Genomic DNA, 25,355 nt, shown 5'->3' on the forward strand with positions numbered 1-25,355 from the left:
TTATCCTAGTCCTGGAGAAGAGTTTAACTTCCTTTTGGCTTCAGAATGTATATTTGTTTACCCGTTTATCCTATGCCGTTGGGAATTCCTAAATTTGTAGCTCGAATTCAGCAAGAAGAGTTCTGTATTCCTTGCCACTGTATGTGAATCGTGTTTGTGAGATATGGTATCCAGATCTAAATTTTAAGATAAATCCATCAATTTATTGAAAAAATTAGTGAGAAAATATTTGAGAGACATTGCGAAAAAATATTTTAATGCTTCGCCAAGATCTCTGATTATCGATTATTTTTGATGTTGCATTTCATTTATTACTACTTGTGTCTTATTTGAATAATATTCCGAGATATCTAACTTGGTATCGATTTTTCTTTCGGGAAAATCGATTGGATTTAATCAACAGACATTCAAGCGGAATTATACGACCTCAAAATCTTTCCCATGAACAGCAACAGAGGTGGAATGTACCGAAGAGAATTGTCTCGCAATTCTAGCAAGAAGGTAAACTAGAGCACAAGTTCCTTCTCCGTCGGTAGTAATATTGCTCGCCTATTTGTTCCCGGCCGTTATATGCACGCCGAGAATCGGTGGGGAGTATGCGCGCTTTTCCATTTCCCCGCTGCGCACAGACTGAAAATTACACTACACGAAATCGAAGGGAAAGATATTTTTTTCTCTCTCTCTCACTCGATCTCGCTCTCCTCTTCCCTCCTCTGCCGATGAATTGGCGTAATAACGGTCATCGTATGGAATTTCCCACGGGAGCCAATACGGGGCGGAACATACATGCAGCTGCATGACTCTCTGGCGCAATTAATCGCTGCGCCAACACGGTTCGGTTCCCTCCCTTCCCCTCCTCCTCCCCCTTCCACCCACCCCTTCCAAGCCCGTTCATCCCCCACCCACCACCAATGACCTAACTCCATCCCCTTTCCCACCCACACCGCTTCGCCATTCCCAGCATTCCCCCATTCACCTCCCCCGCACAATCCACCTGCCCACCGCGGACCATCAATTTTTCCTTTAAGAAGAAGCATGCGAGAGAGGGGGGGGAGATGAGAGGGGGAAGGGTAGAGACATGGACGGGTTTTTATCAAGCATCATAACCGGCACCAAAGGTTGGGTCAGCTCAGGTATAATATGTGTGCCTGTGTGTGTGTGTGTTTGAGTTGGTTGAATTGGCTGAAAGAGTGAGCTGGTTGAGAGGAACTCGGCAATAATTACTGCGAGCCGGAGATACGTGCGTATACAGGTGTCCCGAGTGAACGGACTAAATCATACAAAACAAGAGCTAGCGTTACGGCGGGAGTGGTAATCGCGGGGATGGGAATTGAATAAACGAGCTGGGGCTAAAAGGGGGAGAGCGTAACATATTGAGTGGCCATATCATATTCGCAAAATGTGCGGAGTTATGAGTGAGGAGGTATGTAAACCCATGGAAGGGGAGGATATGTGAAACTCGGTGCCTCAATGAGGGAAGTGTTGGCGTTGGAGGTAATTTGCCTAAGCGCCGTGGTAAATGGCGTACTGGGATCTTGTATATAATTAACTCGATGGAGGAGAATCAAACGAGGGAGCTATATTTGAACGTTCTTAATGTATCCTCTACAAGCATCAGTGAAACGAAAGGAAATGAGTAATAAACTCAATGCGGGTGAATTCGAAATCATGCATCTGAGGAAGATAGTGATGTTAAACCATATAGCAGAACCATAGCAAAATTAATTCGTATAAATGCTCCATTTAGTGGAATTAAATAGTGTGTACACGTTTTTATAAGTCTTGAAGCGCCGATAAAATTACTGGAACACATCGAAGCATGTTTGGAAAATTAATCTATCAGGTTTACGGTTATAAATAAAAATCTTTCATCTTCATAACTTTGATTCTCCCAATTAAATGATGCAAGTACCCCTCCAAGCTATAGCCGCATGTGGAGTCTAACATGAACAAGGGCGTACGTAGAACATATTTTTTAGAGATAATACTATGGAAGAAACTTTTTAAATTGTTAAGTTCTCGATTTCTTATTCATGCATACAGCGTTAGCAATCCTGACTCCAGGTCCTTGGGCAATTTAACGAACGCAATTTCGTCTGACTGTGCGCCAACAAATTTTTTTAATGATATATGACTACTATTTCACATATGACCATCATAATAGCTCAATGTATGTAATGGTTCCCCTTTCAGAATTTTGATTAATCATTACGCGTATTTGCGTATTAGTCACTCAATTTCTCAATACTTTGCCAACCAGTCAGCATTCCAAAAACTTTATGTTCGACTATCAAATCGGCACTTGATGAGGAGTAAATGGAAACAAACCCTTTCTATGTAAGCGCAATTATCTCTTTCAATATTCATGGACCCTCCTTTAGGAAGAAAAATGACCGGTCCCCGATCGGTCAACAGGAGTTGACGAAGACGCATGGACCCGATGAAGGTGTATCGCTGGTGGGAGGGGTTGGTTGGGACTGGAGGCGCCTCCGACGACCCAGGTATGCTCCGAGGGAGAAAAAAACAAGAAAAGAAAACGAGAGACAGGAGGAAAACGAAGAGGACTGGAGGAGGCCGAAAAGATTTAGTCGATGCCTGCTAGACGCCATCGTGGGACACTCTTTTTAAGGTCCCCACCACGCCGGCGAAGACTGCGGTCGGTCGGCGTGAGCTCCGGGACATCGATGTAGGGGGACGGGAGTTGGGAGACTTCAGTCGAGTCGAAGCAAGTCATAGGCTGGAGTGTAGGCATATAAAAAAAACGAAGGAGTCTTTTTGTGGAGGATGTAATCCGGGGATGGTCCCTGGGAAGAGGACGGCGACGCGACTCGAAGGGGTTGGGGAAACTGGATGGATCTAGGTTCGGTGCTGCGCTGGCGAAGTGAGAGGGAGAAATTTCGGTTTTTGGTCGGAGGCGGGTACGATCAAGAAGGGGACAGAGTCCGGGAAGTGAGTAACGGGGGGCGAGGGGGATGGGCCGAAGAGAGGGAGAGATGAAAAGGAATGGTTCCCTTCCCTTGGTGGATTGGGGTTAGAATATCCGAGCTTTGGAGGGAGAGGATTCGAAAAGAGTAGTTGTAGAAGTGGTAGGGGAAGATTGAAGGAGTGGGACACTTCTTGAGAAGGAATGGGATGGGGAGGGAATGATCATGGTGGAGGAAAAACATTTAAGAGTCTTCCATGTGATTAGAGAAGGTGGGGAGGCCGGATCGGGATAAATTGGTTGAAAAAAGTCGTTGAAATATAATGAGAAAGAGGAGCAGTCGGGAAAAAATTAGGATTAGTGTATTAATTATAAAAATAGGGGAAGAACCATCGACCGGAAACTATTTCAGAACCTATTTGTAGCAGAATATAGAGCGTAGGATCCAAATATTGGATTCCATCTGCATGTAGCGGCTCCATAAGAGAATAAGATGACGAGAAATTACCGACAGTGAACACCATTTCCGGTCATCAACAGTTAATGGCTGCTCCTTGATAGCTTTACTGCGTCGAATATAGAGTTTGAGTCACATCGGATGTGCAGAAAACTAGGGCAGAACTCTTGATCATAAAATATTAGTCGTAGATGTTACATGATCTAATGATGGTGATAATTGATATCGTGGTGTTTTTGGAATAACTATGTATGAGTATTCCTGTTAGTGATCAAGTGATTGGTACGGATATAATGTTCCTTTAATTTCAGGAATTAACTCGAGGGTTTATCAAATTTTCTGTAGTTGTGTTTGCTTAATTTCTATAATTTAGGTACCGGAACTCATGCACACACATTTAATCAACACATTATGTCCATAGATAAGCCGTCCTCATCCCACCGTCAAAAACTTCCGATTTTTTTAAACTAGTGATAAAAGTTACTAGGAGGAAACATGTTTTACCAAATTTAAAAAAATATGTTATTTTTAAAACTTCCCTTCTTAAAAACTACCCACTTTTATTAGCGAAAATTTAAAGGGTATTCAGTCTACTGCGACCTTGAATGGAGTAAGCAAACGGTTTAAACTTACAGACGAGAAGTGCAGAGAAAAACATGGGGAAGGGAATAGGGCTGGGAGAGGAAACGAGGGGCGCAAAAGAGAAAGGAAGAAACACGTGACAGCGGAGGGACAAGGAGTGTTACTAATTTATTGCCTCCTTTGGAATGGGTGAACACATTGACGAAAGGTGTGCGATGGGGGATAGAGGGAGCCGAAGTCGGCCTGTGGAGATGTTGGTTCCGGTGGGTGGACGGCGGGAGATGCTGTGCCTATATAGTGGACCGCTACTCCCCCAATTGATAGGAAGGAGAAATGTCGGAAAGGGAAGAGGGTGACCACTCGCAAGGGATGGGAACGGAGATGGGAGTAATCAGAGGGGACTTCGGGGAAGGCACGACTGACCGGCGAAAAAAGTCGGAAATCTACTAAGACGTTGGAAGTATACCTTCAGCTTATTTGCAAGTGTTTCAGCTTGGAGGAAAATTAAGCCTTGCGGATCTTTTGGTAAATTTTAGCTGAATGCGGCCCCATCAGTTTACCTTATTTGAACATTAAACGAAATTCTGGAAGGAGGAATGAAAAATAATTGATCGTTCTTGGACTTTCGGTGTCCATAAGATCTCAACAATATTAAGACTTAGAGGATTGAAAAAAATTACACTTCTATATGTTAATGTCTAGAGCTGTGCACGAAATGAAAATTATTCTGAAATATACATAGATGATGCCTGGTGGCGAAAGAGGAGGTTGTCTACAGTAAGGTTTTCTGATAAAAGTACCTCAGCTTCTTTTGGAAAATTTTGACGCAGTAGTGGAATCCAATATGCTTCAATAGTGTTTTTTGGTAAATTTTAGCTAAATTTGGCTGCAGTGTAAGGAAATGGCTATGAATTGACATTTTTTTATTGACATTTATTTTTTATTGACATTTTTCGCTCAAAAGCTTAGAAAATAATTCATAAATTCGGTAAATCACGGAAAATGATGAAATGAATGTTGCCATCCCTCGGGGTGCCTGGAGTTTAACGTTTGCTTGAGTGCTCCATTTGAACGAGAATATCGAATTGAAAAGGTCTTATTAGTAACTCTTGTACTTTATGAGCACTCCTATCACGCCTTATCAGCATCCAAGATAGGGTTGAAATTAAAGTTTTTTCCCATCCCCTATTCTGTTGAGTAATCGTTTATTAACTATTGCTCAAAATTTATCCTTAAATAAGATATATTAATGGAAGAAAACAGACCGAAAAATTAGAAGAACTTATATTTCGCAGTCTATTAAGGCACAATCAAGGACAAGGATACAGGAGATAGAGAGTGATTGAAAATCCAGAGGGAATAAGCTCACACTTTCATAGATATCACCCATGTCCTAGTCTCCTATGATGCCCCAGAGGAAATTACTATGAATATTGAGAGCTATAATTGAGCCTGTATGGAGTGGATTTGTTTCCATTAACTCCTCATCGAGTGTCGATTTGATATTAGGAAAGAAAGTTTTTGGGATGCTTCGGGGTAAGCAAAAATTGGTAGGCATATCTTAGAACATCATATATAAAAGTGTTGGCCTATTTCTTCCGGCCAATCAATCACTATTAATCTCCAGTGTCCGTAACAGTGATTATGCCTTAAAATACTGCGGAATTAAGCACTTTTAACCTTGCGGGGTGTTTACTTGACGTGATATTTTCTACGCTTGTTTGGAGTGCATTCCATGTGACGAGCCCTATTTTTTACTTATCCATTCTCTCCGGCACACTTTATAAACTTCCTTTTCCTATTTATGTTTATATCTTTTTCATTTATCCTACGCGGTGCATTTTTGTTTTGCTCATAGCTTTGGAGATGATTTCATACACAGCTCAATTTTATGTATTCCCAATGGACTTGCCTGGTTTCCCGATGTATTTATTAATATTTCGCCATTTCGGTTTACCGAGTTATTATTCATTAATGAAAATTAACCAAGTTTAATCATTCTGCCAAATGCATCTGTGGTAAATATTGAATAATATATGCGTGAGCCTAGAGTTTTCTCAGATGTAGGATTGACACAATGAGTGGGATCAATTATGAATGTATTATGTCTCCAATACAAGTCATTAATATAACGGTTAGAGGAATAAAAAAATGAATTGGATGCAGTAAAAGCAGAAAATTAATCGCTTATTTTCCATTCGATGCGAGAAATATTAAGTTTAATACGAATCGTTCAGCGACGTTAAAGTTGAAATAAAATGTCCTCAAAATGTCTTTCAGCAAATGATCGCCACTGGCTAGGTGAGAGTTCATGTTAGTATGAATCTAGCTAAGATTTTTCTGCTTCCATTTATGATGTCTCTTCTCCGCAGTTACAGCCTGAATCCATTCCTTCTATGAATGATACAATTTGAGGATAAAACTTTTTTATTAAGTTATAAGCCAGCCAGCAAGGGGACTGCAGGCTCTAGTGGATGCGTTAAACGAGCGGTGTGAGGAGAATGAGATGAGAATTAATCATAAGAAGACCAAGGCAATGCAGTTTTTATAAAGTATAGCGAGCGAGGAATGTGAGATCAAGATAAAAGTAGGTGGGGAGAAGCTTGAGCAGGTAGACCAATTCAACTATTTAGGCAGCACATTAGAGGAAAACGGATACAGAATTAAGGAAAGCAGGAAGCGAATTACATTAACAAAGGAGGCGTTCATGAACAAGGAGCTTCTGAGAGGATCCTTATGTAAGAGATTAAAGAAAAGTTTAGTGAAGAGTTTGATCTGGGGTATAGCTCTCTACGGTGCGGAAACGTGGATACTAAGGAAGGAGAGAAGGTCGGAGGCATTCGAGATGTGGATATGGAGAAGGTAAAATTGACAGAGGGGATAAGAAACGACGAAGTGCTGGACATGGTGGGTGAGGAGAGGCAACTTTTAGATGAGATACGGAGGAGACAGAAGATTTGGATTGAGCGAGTACTTAGCGGGGAGGGGATGTTGAAAATGGTGTTAGAGGGTAGAATGTTAGGTAAACGAGGTAGGGGAAGGAAGAGAATAGGATTTTTAGATGGAATGAATGGGAGTAGGCCTTACAGTGAATTGAAGAAGGCAGTGCTGGAAGGAAAGGGAGGCTCCCAGATTACTTCTTTAGTACTCAATGGAAACATACCTAAATCGGTAGAGTTCCATAATAATAATAAAGATATACCTAGAACGGATGGTGGATGCTATTTGAAATTTCGAAAGGAAGGAAGTACGAACAGAACTGCTACGGGACCAGCTAGGAGGTCACGGGACGGCCACGGATCAGAGGATGGGGATGAGCCAGGCGGAGGATGGGTTTGGAGGTGGGGGAACCACCCAGAAAAGGAGGAGGGGGAATCGTTTGTTTCGGTGGAGACGCTTGAAAGGACTGTTTATTTTACGCAGCGTCACGGATAATAAAAAAAAACAAAACGAAGGAAAGAGAAGGGAATTAAATGGATGGATGAGAGGGGGAGGGGGTGAGAGTGGATTGGAAGGAGGGCTCGAACTCCGCCTTCTCATCGTCGATTCCCTCCTCTCGCCAACGGGTGACGCATGCCCACCTCAAAAGCCACAAAACCCAACTCCTCTCCGTGGGAAGAGAAAATCTTATTCCAGCGACGACTCCTCCTCTCACCCTCTCTCTCAGTTTGCTGTTGCCCCTTTCCAAGTGCCTTTTTTTCACCTCACCCCACACCGCCGCATCTTTTTACTCCCGTCCTCTCCCCCTTACACCCCGCCGTCATTCACTCCTTCGATTCTCTAGAGAAAAATGCACTGTTCACCCGTTCAAGTCTCTTCGCCTCTATTTTTTTCTTTGGAGGGAGAGAGGGAGAGAAAAGGGGACTCTGTACCGGGATTGAAGTCTGTGTTTTTACCCCATTCGTATTTCCTCTAATTATCTCCTTCCCCTGAGTTGTGCGTGCAAGTATGGGCCACTCTCGCCATCTGCAGAGAATTAAACAATTGAAACTATCTCGCCCTTCGCCAGCACAAATCCCCCGGTCGTTTATGATTCTGTCGTGTGCCAGCAGTGGATGCACCGCTGCAGAAAATGTTTGGTTTCAACATTACTACCCCACAAATTCAGAAGATCTATGCACTCTTGTGTGAAAAGATGACTGCACAATCGCTAAGATATGAAAAATTCTATATTCTTCTAAGCTTCCTCATAAATATGCTCTAGAAAATAACTCCGGATCGCGATTTATCCCTTTCTAAGCCAGAGCTATTTCTGGGAGAAATGAAATTTCAAGATTTTTCATTTTGAAAACTTGAACATTTGACACTAAATGATAATTAATTACCCTAGCAGCTAAATATTTCGTCATTTAAATTTACACTACAAAATAATATTTAGTTTAGATATCTCCCAAATAGAGCTGAAAGTTTGAACATTTTTGATGTTGCTTAGAAGCAACCTTGGGTTATAAAGGGTTAAGTATTTATTTTATTTTTGTTCATTTGGAAGTTTTTTAAAACCCCTAGTGATGGTGATCACAACCTCAGGAGCTTGAGAATCACGAAGAGCATTACACGGATCGGTCACATCATGTTCACATTTGGCGGTATCATCCTTAAAGAGGTCAATGAGGTTTGACTGCTAAACCTTCAAATACGTTATGTAAAGGCTTTCATGTATAGAATGCGGAACTCGAATGGTGGCGTTCGAATGAAGGGAAATGAATGAGTTTTCAAAAATAATTTTTGTGGTAAAACAAGAGGAAATTGTTTAATTACACAGATAGTATCATGTAAAACTAGCAATCGTGGGACCACAGTGGTCTGGGTTGGAAAAAATTCAAACGGTGAAGCAATATATATATATAGGGGCGTATTTGTTTACGTGCATGATCCGTGCGTATGTCAGCGGGCAAAAGAAGAGCTGCGTGCAATTCGTGTTAGAGAATTCGTCTCTTGTCTCCCCAATTTCTTGAGATCTTTGATGCGCTCAGCAAAAGAGAGGAAAAGGGGGAGAGAAAGAGTATAGGGAAGAAGGCCAGGGTTTCGTTCTTATTCGGTGTGGGAAAATAAGTAGGAAGGGAAGGGAATAAGAGCTGGGCCTATAAAGTACGGCTGGCAATTCGCTCGTCACACCGTTCCTCCCATTTGTCTCCGGCAACAGCACCGCCTACAAAGGCAATCGGATGTCGCCGCTTTCTCCCCTCCCACTTCAATGTCTCCCTCGTCCCGTTCCGCTGAGATTCTGTGTTCCTTCCCGCACCCAGAACGCACTCGGCCCCGTCACAGCCTCCCTGCCTGGCCGCCTTACAAACCGCCTTGGAATGAAATAATGGCATATCCAACTTTGCGAATACAGCCACCCCCGAAGTCAGCAGAAAAAAAGGAGGTACCGTGAGGGTTGGAGCGGGAGGCTCTGTCGAGGCGCGGGGGGTTGTAGCGGGATCAGAAGGGGCGGACGCCGTCCTCCTCCGCCGCCGCTAAATGTCTTATCACGCGCCTCCCCTCACACACCCCATTCCCTCCCCCTCTCCAATCTCTCTCCCTGCCCGTATATCACTTCGAGTCGACTGTCCTTTTCTTTTTCTCCTCAACCCCGAGAAATCTTTACGCGTTTCACACCTTATAGAGAGACATCGGCCCTCGCAGCCGCCTTTGTCGACGACACCCTAATAGTAGTTTGACAGAAAGAAATTCACGAGAGAAAGAGTTCCCTCATGCCTGGTTTTCATTTCCCACGCATAAAATGCATGCGAGCATAGTATTGCAATAGGGTAGTTCCCTTCATCAAAGAAAACGAAAGGTATTGATTGCGATTTGTTACCTAACATTAGTGTATTCATAATATATATTTGAAGTTTAGCAGTCAAACCTCACTGACCTCCTTAGAGATGATACTAGCTGACGTGAGCATGACGTGGCCGATCCGTGTCATGCTGTTCCTGATTCTCAAGCTCCAGAGGTTGTGATCACCATCACTAGGGGTTTAAATAATTCCCAAATACATAGTCATAATTATTTGGTTTTAGAAACCCCAGTTTAGACGAATGCAGGTCAATGGTCATTTTTACCACCAAGGTTAATGGTCAATTTTAACCTCATTTGAAAAAGGGTAGATTGGCACCCATACGATGCCAATCCACTTGACGTCACAGGGACCCAGATGCTATACGAGTAGTGAGGAGTTTTTCATCGTCTGAGATTACCAATGCATGCATATGGCACAGAGCTCAGGGAAACATTTCTTAATAATCGCCTATTAAAATTGCCTATGGTCGGAGAGTTTCCTTCGTTTGATAAGGTATTAATAATACTTATTTAAGCCAAGCGCTACCTGCTAGCAGCCTGCATCGTATCGGCACTCATAGCCTCGCACCAAGGTGGCCTCACACGGCGGCAAATGGAACCAGAATGACGTCACGCGGGCTTTTCCCAGCATTCATATTCAGCCGTCGCGTTTTCGCGCGCTTGAAAATTTTCACTTTTCATTCATTCGCGAAAAATAGATATCGTCAATTAAAAATCTTAAAGCGTGAAATACTTACTCCAGGAGTAATAATCTTTCGATTTAGGCAATTAAAAAAAATAGGAATCCACCCTATTCTAAGATTGCTGTCCTTAATTTCTCCCTACACCAAGCTAGTTCTTTGCATACCTCAGGCTATTTTGTATCCTCCTTGATCTGTCCGAGTTACTTGTCTCTTGGTTTTCCATATATTCCCCACCCAACTGCTGTGTCTCAGTAAGAGGCTAATCCACCGGTTCATCTTTGAAGTACAGTGATCCAGGATGCATGGTTATCGCTTAATGAATTCTTTAAATCTCACACATGCATGGGCGTACCCACCGAGGGGCAGGGGGGGCAGTTACCCCCCTATAAAAAATATCGCAAAAGTCTTTAAGCGAAATCAGTACTGAATTGAAATGGAAGTATTCAACAAATTTTCTTTAAACCCACGGAAAATGATATGTATTAGTGTAAGATATGTAACTAAAATAAAAATATTTTTTCAAAGTCACAAGTTGTCTTGCCCCCACCCTAGACCATGGCTTGCCCCCCTAGTTATGATCCTGGGTACGTCCTTGCATGCAAAATTTTCTTTTATTCAAGGGTGGAGGTTGCGGCGGGAGTGAGGCTTAACACTAAATTTCACGTTATCAAAATATGGAATAATAGATACCATATGATACCTTATTGAATAATTGAAACTATGGAATAATGGCTGAATTTTCGCTACATCGTAAAGGTTACACACACTAGTCATTTTTAATAGAATTTATATCAGCGTATTTATTTTGCACACAACTGGTTGCGACTCTGACTTTGTCCTTATCAAGGGTACAACTCTAAAGTTGATTCAGCCACGGTTGAATCACTATTTATCTATTTAAGTATTATATCATTTACTCCCCTCTTACCAGATAAATCTTAGTTCCCGGTATATTATTCATTTCTATGTTTTACTAAATCAAATGATTTTGTAACGCGGTGCCTCGAACGGGAAGAATCTTAAAAACCTACTACTACGATGCAATTCGCTGTTCTTTGAAAATTTTCTCACTCCAGATAGCTTTGCACGTATAACACCTTTTAGAGATAAATCGGGCGTCGCAGTCACTCTTGATGATAGCACACTACTTGTGTGACAATGAGAAACATAAAAATGAAATTGCCTCATGCGGCATGAGTCATACCTGGTTTTCGATTCCCACGCACAGGGTGTATGACTATCATTCAATAAATTCTCAAAACAAGAGGAAATGATTTTTTTCCTGCATGTGAGGAGCGCTCGGAGCTCTAAGAGGAAATTATAAATGAAGTTGAATCATGCTTTTAAATATTGTCTTCCATAATAATGTGAGCTCATAAATATGATATGATAGTTTCCACACTGACGTGTCATAAATATGGAATGACAGTTTGGTAGGTATGGAAAGGTAGCAATATTCGAACATGTCATCCATTACACTCACTATATCCATTATATGTAATAATTTTCTGGCCGCAGGGTTCTTACAGTGTCGAAATCCCCCCTTGCTTACGCCCCTGATGTAACGCACGATTTGCAACAAGCAAAAAGTATCAGTAAATTTGGGTACAGGTCGAGGAAATGATAGTTAGTATTGCTATTAGTAGTAATGACCTGATATTGTGTGTAAAAATGAGATAGATGGACAGGTTCTAATAATAAAAGACAGATCCGATATTTCATGGTGTTAGAATACTCGGATCTCACACGGAGGAGAAGGTTCTTGGCATGGCTATTTTTGTTCATATTAAATTTCTAGCCAGACGCAATATGAGAAGTACTAGACGAAAAATTAAAATATAAAATAGTGTTTGTTTTATATGGACCCTTCTTATTTGAATACACCTCAACCTCACTTTATAGGTGTACACTACCATTTAGCGTGATCAGACTCTCTATCAATACGAAATGCTTTTTAGACGCCACCTTGATGCCTTGAAAACTGTTTTAGTTTTGATGAAAAATGTTTTGACGGAGCTGAAATATTATTTGTACGATTAATCTTCTGCAGTTACAATGGTGGGTAGCGTAACATGGTGGAACTCCTTCATGATGCACAAAGGGTAAGAAAAAAAAAGACTGTGCATTCTGCAATTGCTTTTAATTTAGATTATTCGTACGCCACCACAGTTGTTGATTGGTTGCGGCAGATTAGTAATGGCTTTGATCCGGATTTGCTGTATTCATTGTTACTACCTAAATTGATGGATTTACCTCCAGAAGAGATGAGTGCACCTTTTTACCTGACTCATGGAGGATTAGTATGTAATATTTACATTAAGAGTGAATACTCTTCATTTCACTGGATAATCACCGATAGTTAAATTAATTAATTAGATAGTTCATCCACATAAATGTAATATCTTCTTCACTAACGTGTATAATCCACTAAATCCATTCAGTGACATATTTACTTTAAAAGGAATATTAATACCGTAGATTAGTACCTCTTCGTTTACATTTACACAAAAATCACACATCGATTACGGAGTTAAATGATGTTCTAAATAATTAAAAAATAAGAATTCGGTTCTCAAATTAATTTCAAATGGTTGCACATCAGAGCAGGTTTAAAAATGCAATGACTTGGTATTTGGCTGATTATTTTTTGATACAGGGATTTCCCATCTCTTGACGGATATGATTGCACATTAATGCATCCTCATTTGCAGATGAGGTCGAGGTATGGCGTTAAAAATGTGATTAGGGAGGTATGGAAAACAATTTTTGTAATATAAATCTCCTGCGTAATAGAAATTTAAATGGCATCTGCCTCGAAGAATTTTTATGATCAAAGCATAATGGGAAAGGTAAAATTAAGGTTACAGTTATTTTGCTTATGCAAGCCATAATAATTGTAGAAGTTTCCTAAATCTGAAAATTTTAACTACTGCTCCTTTTTTTATTTTCCCTCGCCAGCTCCATCTTTCATTCATTTAGACTAGAAAAATAAATAAAATGTGCTCCTTCATTGTCAGGCAGTGAGAAAATAGAATCGTCATTTCTTCATGCAAAAATACTTTTAATAATAATAATAATAATAATAATATAACTACTTATTTTTTATTATATAAAACACTTAGACGAATCTTAGAGTGCATTCATGTGCCACTGATCTTTAAATGATTCAGTTACGCAAAGAGACTATAAAATAGACACTGTTACACTTGCACGAATGACCAGGCAAGCAGAAAATATTCCATTGAAGTGTTTGGGCTCATCCTGGATAAATATTTGACGATATCTCATAAGCTAACCAAGGAATAACTATGAGTATTTTTGCTCTTTACATATATACTTCAAAACTGGCTACTGGTTATAAAAATTCAATGTAAATCTAGCATCTTTATATTTGTTTGAGGCGCTTCAGACACACTCTTGCGAGAACGTTACAGCACCCAATTGAAAAAGAGCACTAACAGATAAAATTTTATTTACCCAGGTGGAAAGAACTATATAACATTCGTTCTATTTGAAGCATCCTCATGAATCTGTATGAATTGAAATCCCTTTGAAGTCATATATTTCTAACGAAGCCATTGAATGACGTTACTGTTGCATTTATGAGGTGCCGAAATAACTAAATAAAGGCGAAAGCTATTGCGTATTTCAAAAGGAGTTCCCTCACTACGCTTTTGATTACATTAAGAAAATGAAATTTGTTTCAACTGCCAATTTATTTAAATTCCTTGCTGAGCATGCATATTTCATTTATGCGAGGCGCGTTGAAAACGGCATGCCGGAGACTTTCGCGATGCTTGACTTAGTAAGGAACATACCCTCAGAACATATTGTCGGAGATCTCTCACAGGACGGAACTTTTCGTCTCAATGGAAGATTTCCATTTCTGTGCTCAACTTCCTTCCAACAGATTTGTCTCCGTTTCGCCGGATCCGTTTTCAAAATCTCCTTAACCCTGAGGTCTTTTGCTTAAATAGCTCCGGCAAAGTTTGGTGAACTACTGCCTACTCGGAAGTTGTTGGTTCAAAAATGAAGACGTGGAGGAGCTGAAGCTCGACAGCGAGGGGAAGCCTGAAGATTGAAGGAGCTCGCGTATTGGGTGAACTTAAGACGACAGAAGTTGGGGAAGATGGAGAGCTGTGTTGGAGTGATCCAGGAGCGTAAGACTACCGAAGTTCAGTTAATTAGGCCATTAATTAATCATCGTGCATGGGTTGTAGGACATGAGTGTTGGTGGAAATTAATAGGAGTAACTTGAATCAAGATGGTAAACAAGATTACGGGGTAACCTTAATAAATATCTTGTAATAGTGAATTCAGTGAGATTTGGAGTTTTCTTTAAGATTAAACGTAAAATAACTGACCATAATGAGAAATCTTCAGGAGGGAAGCTCTAGTACAAAATCCTGTCGAGTACCATCTGCTGAATTTTTAAGAAAGATACATTCATAGTTGCAACATTATGTATGCGTAAGCGCGAATCAAGAGCAACAGCATTGTTGCAGTTATTATTTTTAGCCTCTACATAATTGTACATTGATATGATCTCAGGAAAACTACTAACTATTGTTAAAAGACGCATTTGTTTAATAAGTCGCTGAAATTCACAGGTCGCGAATTTGAACCATTTTAAACTTCACTGTCTTTTATTTGAAGCTAAAATATTTTTATCGACAATTTTATAGGTATAACATTTATTTGGCTACTCGAACCCCGAAGTAGGTGTGGTAGAGAATGCATGGGCCCTAGACATGCGACTGCAGACGTGAGGTAAAGTAATTATGCTAACATATTCTAGCAATTAAAATATACTTCTGTGAATGTTGGAATTAACATAAGTTATATTTGGTACAATGGTGAATATGGTATAATGAGGCTATAAAAAATACCCATAGGAATTTAATGAATAACCTTTTCTGTCGCATTTTCATTAATCTATCACCAAATCTAGCATTCAGAATGAGCCATTTTTCCTCATCCAGATTTAATTATCCAACACAACAATTAGCATTTTATCGTGGTCAGACTTTGTTTTAAAAATCTGTTCCTTCTATTGTAAAGTGAGTCTCGTCTTTTACAGTTTTCAACAAAAATTACTGCAAAAAGTGATCAATAACTTATAAGTAGGGGAGACTGGGGCACAGTGGGACAGTTTTTGTATTTAATTTTTATTTCCAACAGAATTATTGGTAAAGGGAAAATTTTGGTAACATTGCTTGGAGGGTATATTCTAAAACGTATAAAAAAATCCGCAAGTAATAAAAATAACTTACAGTAGCTTAAATATTTTTGCATGATCAATGAAATGTTTTAATACCGATTTCAATGAATTGGATGTGATCCAGAAGGGTTTGCGGCACCTACAGATCATGGGACACTTGGTTTTTACTTTTGGGGGCTCTCTCTTTTCCTTCGAGTTGAGCGGTAGTGAAACCACTTTAATCATGGTCAAAATAACTCCTTTCCTTGTCTCCAACTCGTTTGCCATTTGAATTCCTGTTTTTCTTTCTCTTCCTCTTAATATTATTATCCTAAAAATTTACAAATAAAATGAATTTAATGCTATAATTTAATTACCAGTAACTAACCGTTACAAGTCACAGTTTGCTATGTGGTAATTTAATTTATAAGATATGAATATCAAAAATTCAGTTTATAAACAATTTGAAACCAATATATATTACGTAACAAACATTCTTATCTCAAAGTTCTCTTTAAATATAAGCCTTTATGGCCTGCTTTTCTTCATTTCACGTAAGTCACTGAATGTTCTCTGAACAGGTCTGTAGAAAGGAGATTTGTCAGATCAACTAATACTTATGATACACTATTCTCACTGCTTCAAACTCGCTTCTGGCCAATACTGAACTGTTCTCTTTAAAGAGCACATATATCTGCATAACAGTTGCGGAATTCAGGCAATTTAGACAAATTGTCACGAAGTTTGTTAGTGGTACACGCTGATTATTGACTTCAGCTTCTCTTTTCATATATTTCATCATAATATGAATCACTGTTGCAATTCCGTGTTTTTGTGCTCACCTAGTTAAATTGAAATATACTTCTTTAAATCCTAAAGAATCAAGTTGGAACCAAAACACTTTAAAGTAAGCATGACATGAAATTTGAGCGCGTTTAGGTGACGGAGATTGAATGTTCAAAGCACCCAGGGTTATTCCACTAATCGTATGGCCGGGCCATAAGTCGAAATCGACCATAACTACGGCCTCGAGACATACGTATGGCTGTAAGTCGGCGTCCCACTGTGCCCCAATTTGAGCTGTCCCACTGTGTCCCACATGTCCTGAAGTCTTACACTTGTCAGCAAAAATGTAAAACATGTCTTTACCGTAAAATATGTTTTGAAAAAAACTAAGTCTCTAAACAATGTATTCACAAAGTCTTTTCTTATAAAGCTTGTTTTAATAAGGAAAATTGCATAAATATTCACAATATGAAAGGTAAAGAAATTAAAGCAAAAATCATATTTAGTAACATATAGGCGAAGCTGCGTAAGATTATGAACTAAGATTTCTGTATATAATTTCTCGTGACATGACTTTCTCATTTTAAACACATTTGCTCTTCGGCCAAGTAAATTGTTTAAATAAATGAATTGTCTTACTGCGCCCTAGTCTCCCCTGCTTAGCAGGGGGTAAGCTCAAATTGCACGAGTAGTACAAGTTTACTGAAGTAGGTTTACTGTTAGCAGGACTTAAATTGATGAGAAAATTTTATTTGTTCTATGAAATATTTAATTTTAGTCCATATTTTGAATTTCCTTATGATAGGGTCAACTTTATCCATCATAAGTCGCTTTGCTAACCATGCCTTTTATTTTCCTTTTATATCCCTGCAGATTGTTTCATTCGTTGGAAAAAAATATGGCATTGTACAGTGCTTAGCATTAAATATGCCTCATACTTCTTTATTTTCGAGAACTTATCCTAAAAATGTTCGGAAATTTGGCTTACCAATTGATATTACACTCATTTAAATGGATATCGAGGTTTACCAAATTGTTTATCGTGACAGAAGTCATTAATACGATTAGTATAAACGGCCGAAATAAAATGCAAATGATGGCCCGCTGATTTTATTTTTTATATTAATTGACACTTTTAATACACTTCTAAATATCAAAAAAGCTTTAGATTCGATTCTTTTTGCGGTATTGAGTTGCTTTAATGATTGCTAAGTCCGATGGACCGGGAGACGTTATTGGCTCTTTCGCGTTAGCACAGCCGTAGGCAGGATGGATAAGGCAGCATAGATGGAGTTAGGATTTTATTTTCTAATACTAAATAACGATTTATTTAGGTGGGACTGAAAGTTCATCTGGTTCGAAAAGGATGGCCAAAATATTATATCTAAATCGACTACTTTAATAAAATTACAGAGCATTGATTTCAAAAGCACTCGTTGAGGCTCACCATATTGTAATTTATGTGAGGATGATTACAATTGGTACTGCGGGTATCTAGCATAGAAATAGCTTGAAGAAATATGATTTATTAGTAATAATGTTGTCACAACTGTTTCTTTAAATGCTAAGAAAACCGCTTATTTATTTTTCATATTATTGAAAAAAGTTTCATTCTAAATTTTAATTTCATTATTCTGAAAGGGATTTCATTCCATCGATCTTCCTCGTTAAGGCTAAGTGTGATTGTCCAGAAGATTTTGAAAGGAATCGGATAGGTGAATACGATCCTTCCACCTGCAATTACAGCTTGGTAGAGTTTTCCGCAATAAATTAAATGAGTAAAACACATTTGTAGTTTCGAACTCTATAGTAATAAAAATATTTAGTAAGGTTTTTTAAAATCACTGTAAGCCTGCAATATCACTAAACTGGCATAGACCAGCTAGTAGCCTTTCCCCGAGTAGGGTTAGGACGGTTTGAACCTCGCGCCAGTAGTGTGCGCGTCTGCAACGTGTTTTGTTTGTTTTCATCTGTTATCAAAATGGCAGCGCCTACGGAGTTTACGTTAGAAGCAGTTCGTAAATTTATGATTGAAAAAGGAGGAAAAGTGACTAACCATGAGTTAGTAAAGCATTTTAAGGTGTACCTCACTAATCCAGATTCAAGAGGTGAATATTAATAATGTTTTTTATGGCTTGCTATCTCACGTCCAACAGGTGACATCATGACGAAACTTCCTCTTTCGTGGTTTTTTCGATCTAAAAATAGTTGACTTTGACTTCAACCGTTTGTTTTTGTCTCAGTAGTGTACCGTTTTTATATTAACTTGTATCAGTTATTATCTTATGGTGTGAGTCTTCATTTATATCGATTGTCGTATGGTGAGAGCAACCGTAGCATATGTGTATCATCGTTAATTTATTTACTTTACGGTTTCTTCTTTATAGTGGAAGCAAGAACAATATTTAAGGAGTATGTGAACACATTGGCGTCCATTAAGAACGAAGAGGTGAGTACTTTTAGGGCGTGACTTCACCCTTTTTCAACTTTGCTACGTTGAACGTAATAACTTACCTTTGTTGTTGTTTTAATCTATGTTTGTTTGCAGGGAGAGAAATATTTAATTTTGAAAAGGAAGTATAGACCATACGAGCTTCTTGATTCTGTTGGATTAGCCAGCCCTACGTCCATGGCTTCAAATGAAAACACTCCTACGTCGCCAGGCCCATCTAGTGTCCCTGGAACACCTTTATATCATTCTATGGAGGTTCTGGATTTCACATCACCTGCGCGGCAGCCTCCTCCTTATCGTCCTCCTCCGCCTCCAATTTCTCCACCTAAATCATCGCCTTTGCCGCCCCCAAATTATTCAACCGTTCCAAGTCAAAGTTCTTTGTTGTCGACTTTACCTGAGGGTTCAGTAGTTTCACAGATGAAGATGCCTCAAGAATCAAGTGAATCTGTTAAACCGGTGCCAATATTTGAATCAAGTGATAATTCAAATAAGGAATCTGATCCTCCCCCTCCAGTACCACCCAGAAGACGAAGCAGTGATCGTGGTAGAATTGACAACAAGGAAAACCTCCCTGACTCATTGAGGAAGTCAAGCATTGATGAGCAGCCTGAAGATCAAAAGCCTGTGAGTAATTTATATATTCCTTAAGTTTTTATGGTTACGGGAACTGTGAATAGAACTCTACAGATATCTACTCATTATTTTTCATATTAGAATTTATGCTGGTATTGAATATACCCTTATTTGTATGTTTTATCTTATTTCTTTTATCGGTATCACTTCGAAATTGTGACAGTGATGGTGGGAAATTTTATTTTTGTGCTGTCAATTACTTTGTAGAGACTTTCATTTTGTAATTAATCTGACACAGGTATGAGCTGAGTGCTTGTTTGTTTTTGAAGTATGATCGATTATTCAGAGACGATTATTCATTATGACGGACACCTTAACTGATGTTGGTATTAGCTGACCTAAGTCGATAATATGAATACAAACCAGTGAATATCACCTGCAAATTGTATGGTAATCCATTATCCTTGCTTAATCTACTTTACTAATGTAGCATCTTAGGCATAAGATTCCCACAACTTTATACGAACGCACTGTTTTTTATCTCAGGGTCAAAGTGATATATTCATCATAAATACTAAGAAAAAAATCTTTTTGATGGGATGGGTTCTATGTGCGTTGGGGTGGGAATGTGATAATTAGATACATATGCTTTGCCCTATGTTGGCTTTTACCTGAATACTAGGGAGGTATTTCTAAATTTATACTCATTTGATAGCCCTTATTAGTAGTAGCTACGTACCACCGATGCAGAATGTTAATTTATATGTATGGGTTATTTCGTGCTTAGATGCAAACACTTTGTGAGAGAGGACATTTATGTAATATTTTGCGACGACCTCTCTATGTTGCTTGGTATCCTACTTTTGGATTTGTACCATTAACATACTCTATTAGATATATAAGCCATTTGTTGGTTAGATTGGAGCCCTTGCTGAAATCATGGGGTCAATTTGTTTCTGAGCCGTTCCTAGTTCTTGGCATGGGTTTTTGTTATATTTTGATAGGTTCAGCCATTTTAACAGACTCTGGAACTTTATTTGTCATTCTTTGGATTATTGACCGTTCACGAAAAAGGCACCCCCTTTATATTTCATAGTAGGTAATAAAAAATTAATATCCAAAATGGATATGATCTTGTCTGTGGTGTGATGCTACTATTATGTTACTGACAAATCAGTGAGGATAAAAATTAGTTAAAGCATGTATAATTTTCTGCATCTTCATTTTCTGATAAAATACAAAATATTGTGTATTAATAAGTATTGCTGAATAGGTAATTTAATTACTTGCATTTTATAGGGTCAATTAGGTCATCGAACCCAGAAAAAAATGCATTGTTAAGCTTTTGCTACAAAACATCTTTGATGTTTCAATTGGTCTTTTTATCTATCCGATATCTCTTTTTTTTAAATGTATAAATGGCAGCAGCTTGATGATTTATTCAGTATGAGGAGTTCGTGCAACTTATTAGTTTTATTAATTACACCAGACTGTTTACAAGCCCCTCATTTAGGTTACGATTGGTGTGTCTAAGTAGCTGTCAGGAGTGTTTAAGGATTATTTATTTTTATAAATGTTATTTATTAGTATTCTTTAATATTAACCTATGCAGAGACCATAGCCATATTAATTTTTCCAGATTACCTTTCATATTTGTATATTCTATCATCAACATGTCATTTGGGTTATGTTAATTTATTGTTAAATAAAATTTTTATCTCCGTTAAATTTAAATATATGATTTAAAACATGTTATCAACAGGTCTAAAAAAACTGGTAAAATAGTACAAAAATCCCTTGGAAAAATAATTTTCCTTGACTGGAATACAACCCTGGATCCCCTGAATTTGTTCCAGCTTCTGTGCCATTTAATCAACGTAGCCATCTTCTTTACCTGCCAAATTTTCCCAGTTAAAGCAAATGACTTTTCCCGTGGAATTTTTGGAGTGCGTGGAGCTACTCCGTAACTTCACCACTGGCTAATCTGAGGTTATTTTATTGAATATAGCGAAAATCCATTAGGAAAATATTTAATGTCTGGGAGTTTCAGTTTCATACTGAAGTGGTTACAAGAAAGGTAGGCTAAAGGATAAAGGGTTCGGCTGATGATTCAAGGGTCTGGGGTTCAAATTCTGTGGGAAGCCTACTGACACAATGAGAAATAAATCCTCTAATTATTAGATGACCCACGAAAAAGGAGTGACCCTACTATCCTGAATGAGTGAATGTCTCATGCCTAAGTTTGGAGTGAGCCCTATCCTTACCTATCCAACCCTACCTTCCAGTTGTATCACTGAGTGGTTGAGTGATTTCAGTGGCAATCATGAGAGTTCCACTATAGCAGTCATTTTAAGCGATAATATGGTCTGTAATTGTAGCTATCCTTTGAAAGCAATAGAAAAAGTCAGCGTTTCAATTGGGCATACTTGTCATATTGTTAACTTGAGGCGTATGTAATTATAGCAGTTAGGATTACCTATCATGTAGCATTTCAAGTTGCTCGTGAAATCCAATATAGGTATCTGGTAAAAATGCATTTCAACAAGTAATGTATGAACTACTTTATGAAATTACTGATTTATCTGTTGACACATTTTATAATCATCCTCTTAGTTTGTTTAAATCTACTGGCCATTTTCCCCGCCATTGGTCCATTCAGGATACAGAAACTCAGTCCTACTACTATTTGCCAAATAATAATTTTTATTTATAAACAATACTCTGACTGTATATTAATGTCCTGTAAAAATACTTTGATGCTATTATATTTTATGATTTAAATGGACAGCATTGGTCATTATTCAGTAATGGATTAGACTACTTATTCATAGAAATATTTTATGCGTATCATTTTTACGTGAAGCATCAGGATAGCTTTCAGTTTTAAGATTTCAGTGAATCCAATTAATTAATTTGCACCATAAAAATTCATGGCAAGTGTAACATAGGATATAGTTATGTGGTATATGGTTATAACGTAAGTATAAATCAGGTCTATAAATAAGTTCTACTCCTCATTATGCTATCAAGGGTCATGCTTGTATTGGTTTATGGTTTTGGTTAAACTGAATGATGGAACTTCTAAATCACCCAAATATAATATAATCATTGTAGCTAAAACAAGGCAGGACTTATCGAGTTGAGTGATGCTTGAAATTAATGCAAGATTATATACCTGCAACTAATTTTATTTGAGTGGGTGTTAGCCTTGTGGTTGAAGAGCTTGTATGTTGATCATAAGGATGAGGTTTTGAAACCTTGATTGGATGCCCCTGTGTAGAAAAACTCATAGAGCAGGGTGCCAAAGGAAAAGATATTGGCTCAACTCCCCCTAATGGGTGAATTCATATGTCCTTGTATTAGTCTAGGTTGAGCAGTGTAAAAAACTCATAGACCAGGGTGAATTCATATGCCCTTGTATTAGTCTAGGTTGAGCTCTACCCTTGCCAGTCCAAACCAACCTTCTGTGTGAATCACTGAACAAGTGAGTGAATATTAATAAGTATCATTGATAAACACAAGGATAAGCAGTAATCTTGAATCTTTAAATTATTTTAATTAGTGTCATCCATTAATCAAGCAGCTCTGATAAATCATAAAACTGTTTGTTGATATTTACCTCTTTAAATCTAGTAATGGCCAAATTAAATTGATGTATTGAAGTATGCATTACAATTCAGTATTTGATTTGTATGTTAAGTTTTAGGGTGATTATTGTATTCCACTCTTTGGATCATTTCGTCGTAAGGCAATAATAAATGATACTTGGGAGGCCTGGGTCAAAATTGATTATTGATTGGTATAACATGTTTGATTCTCACCATCATTCTTTAAATTATCTTGGGGGCTGATCTTATAATTTTGGTGTTTTGGAAAATAATTTTTTGCCTCCCAGCTTTCTGCAAACAAAATAGAATACCTAAGGCAGAGTCACCCCTTCATTCTGGTTGGATAATAAAGTAGAAATCATGCCAGAAGACTTTCCTTTCCCACTACTTCTAAATCTTTGGCTATCCTTCTAGTCTCAATAGCATTTGAAAGGAATAATATGTAAATTCCATAAAACTGTAATCCCTTCTATCATATTATCGTCACTTTTAGTCTTGGGCGATATTTTATTTTTGTAACATGTGATTATTTAATAACTTTTTGTCTAAATTTCTGCCTAAGGTTATTCTATTCTTTTGGTTGATGATGTTATAAATTTGATGCCCTTTCTTTGCAATCAAAGATTCAATCATGAAGTTAATTTTATTCTTTTTCTAAAATCGCCTAAATTACTGTGTGAAAGAATTTTTTCAGTTGCTGACCTGGGCTGTTGGTTAGAAGAAAAGCTTTTCACATGTGGCTGTATTATAGCAGAGCCATTTTTACCATATGGCTTACATATCAGTGATCAGGGTACTCAAATGGGAAGTCAAAGGGCTGCAGGTTACTTAAGATTCATTACAAGAAATATTTTTACCATTCATACCTCAAGGCCTTGGATAGGGAATCTTAACTTAGATTTTTTGGATTAGCATTATAATTAATTATATCCCTGAGTTTTGGGCACACAAAAAAATGCATCTATGATTTAGTAAATCTTTGAAAGTTTGAATACATTGAAAGCCTTGCAACTAATTAGAGCTTAACAAACATTGTATACTTATTTTTATAATTTATTTTCATTGCTTTGACAGTTTATGGGTTTCCCTTAATTTTTAAGGAAAGGTTAAGGCACATTTTCCTCCCCAATTATTGTTGCCTATCGTGCTAAAAAATCGGTTTTGGAGGCATTAATTCCAATTTTATTTAGCTTTGGGAGATACACTCATAGATTTCATTTCAGGCAATTAGCAGCTGCTCCCATTTTATTTAAGGTTCGTGGTGGTACAGTAAGATTTTAGACCCCCCTGTGGAATGCACTGGAACTACTTTTTGAATCAGTTTTTTTTCACATTTAGCAGCTCTCTCATTTGAATAGATGTGTTAATTCTTAGTTATAATCAGTGGAATGTGCGGCCACTGAATTAATTATGATAGTTCGTACTTGAGCTCGCAGTTTTTTCAGTGCCACGTGATGGAATTTTTATGTGCACCAACCATCGACGACGAGTCGTCTTAACGTCGATTTGATTGTCATCCACACCCCCGGAGGGTTATCATTTTCGATTTTTTTGTACTTCTTGCCCCTTCGTGCGGCTCGTGGGCCTATTAGTTGGAGATTAAGGGGGTGGAGCGAATTCGAGGGGAGAAATAAGAGGCCGACCATAATTCCCTCGTTACGCAGAGAGGAGGACCCTCGCGGTCGTTGTCTTGTCCCAATTTTAATTGCGTCGATCAGCGAAGGACGATACCTCGTATGGTATGGTAGCCTCGGGCATCTTTGTGTCCGCGTAGGGTACCGATTGCCTTTGAAACACAAGAGTTTTCCATTTTCTCTTACCTGCCTCAGTCACAGGGTTTTTAAAACATTTCCCTATTTTCATTATGTAAATTCCACGTCTCCATAGCTGAATTTAATCAGTCAATATTCATTAACTTATCACTCAAAAGAAGGTAGTAATATCCGATAAAATTTCGATGCAGTGTAAGGATACGTTTATATGTGTACATTTCTGTTTATTATGCACGGCCATTTCCACCTTCCCTACAGCAGTTCAATTTTAATTAGGTGAATATATATATGATTTACGTATAAAATGTATGTATGCGATATTAATTTGTTCATTCGCATAATGTGTAAATTTTGGCTAGAACTTTAAGGGCTATTAACCACGAAAACAAGCTATAGCAATTAGCAAATTTTAATTAACACAGAATCACGAAACTTATGGTTTTCTTTTAGCAGAAATTTCATTATTTGACTGTGAGTGATTTCTCATTTAAGTTATATTATTCTCCCTCTTTTATGATCACGATTGCAT

General features: G+C 38.2%; 1 protein-coding gene across 1 annotated transcript in view; it reads left to right on the plus strand.

Annotated features, from left to right (window-relative positions):
* The first annotated feature begins 18,394 nt into the window (after nt 1-18,394).
* The window catches only part of LOC124165938 (ankyrin repeat domain-containing protein SOWAHA-like), a 64,482-nt gene continuing 57,521 nt past the window's right edge, over nt 18,395-25,355 (plus strand). Inside the window, exons 1-3 of the mRNA XM_046543800.1 lie at nt 18,395-18,526; nt 18,806-18,867; nt 18,967-19,497. Coding sequence (XP_046399756.1) covers nt 18,400-18,526; nt 18,806-18,867; nt 18,967-19,497 — 720 coding nt within the window. The 5' untranslated portion in view covers nt 18,395-18,399. The remainder of the gene's footprint in view (nt 18,527-18,805; nt 18,868-18,966; nt 19,498-25,355) is intronic.

Source organism: Ischnura elegans, chromosome 1 (genome assembly GCF_921293095.1).
Source record: "Ischnura elegans chromosome 1, ioIscEleg1.1, whole genome shotgun sequence".
NCBI lineage: Eukaryota > Metazoa > Arthropoda > Insecta > Odonata > Coenagrionidae > Ischnura > Ischnura elegans.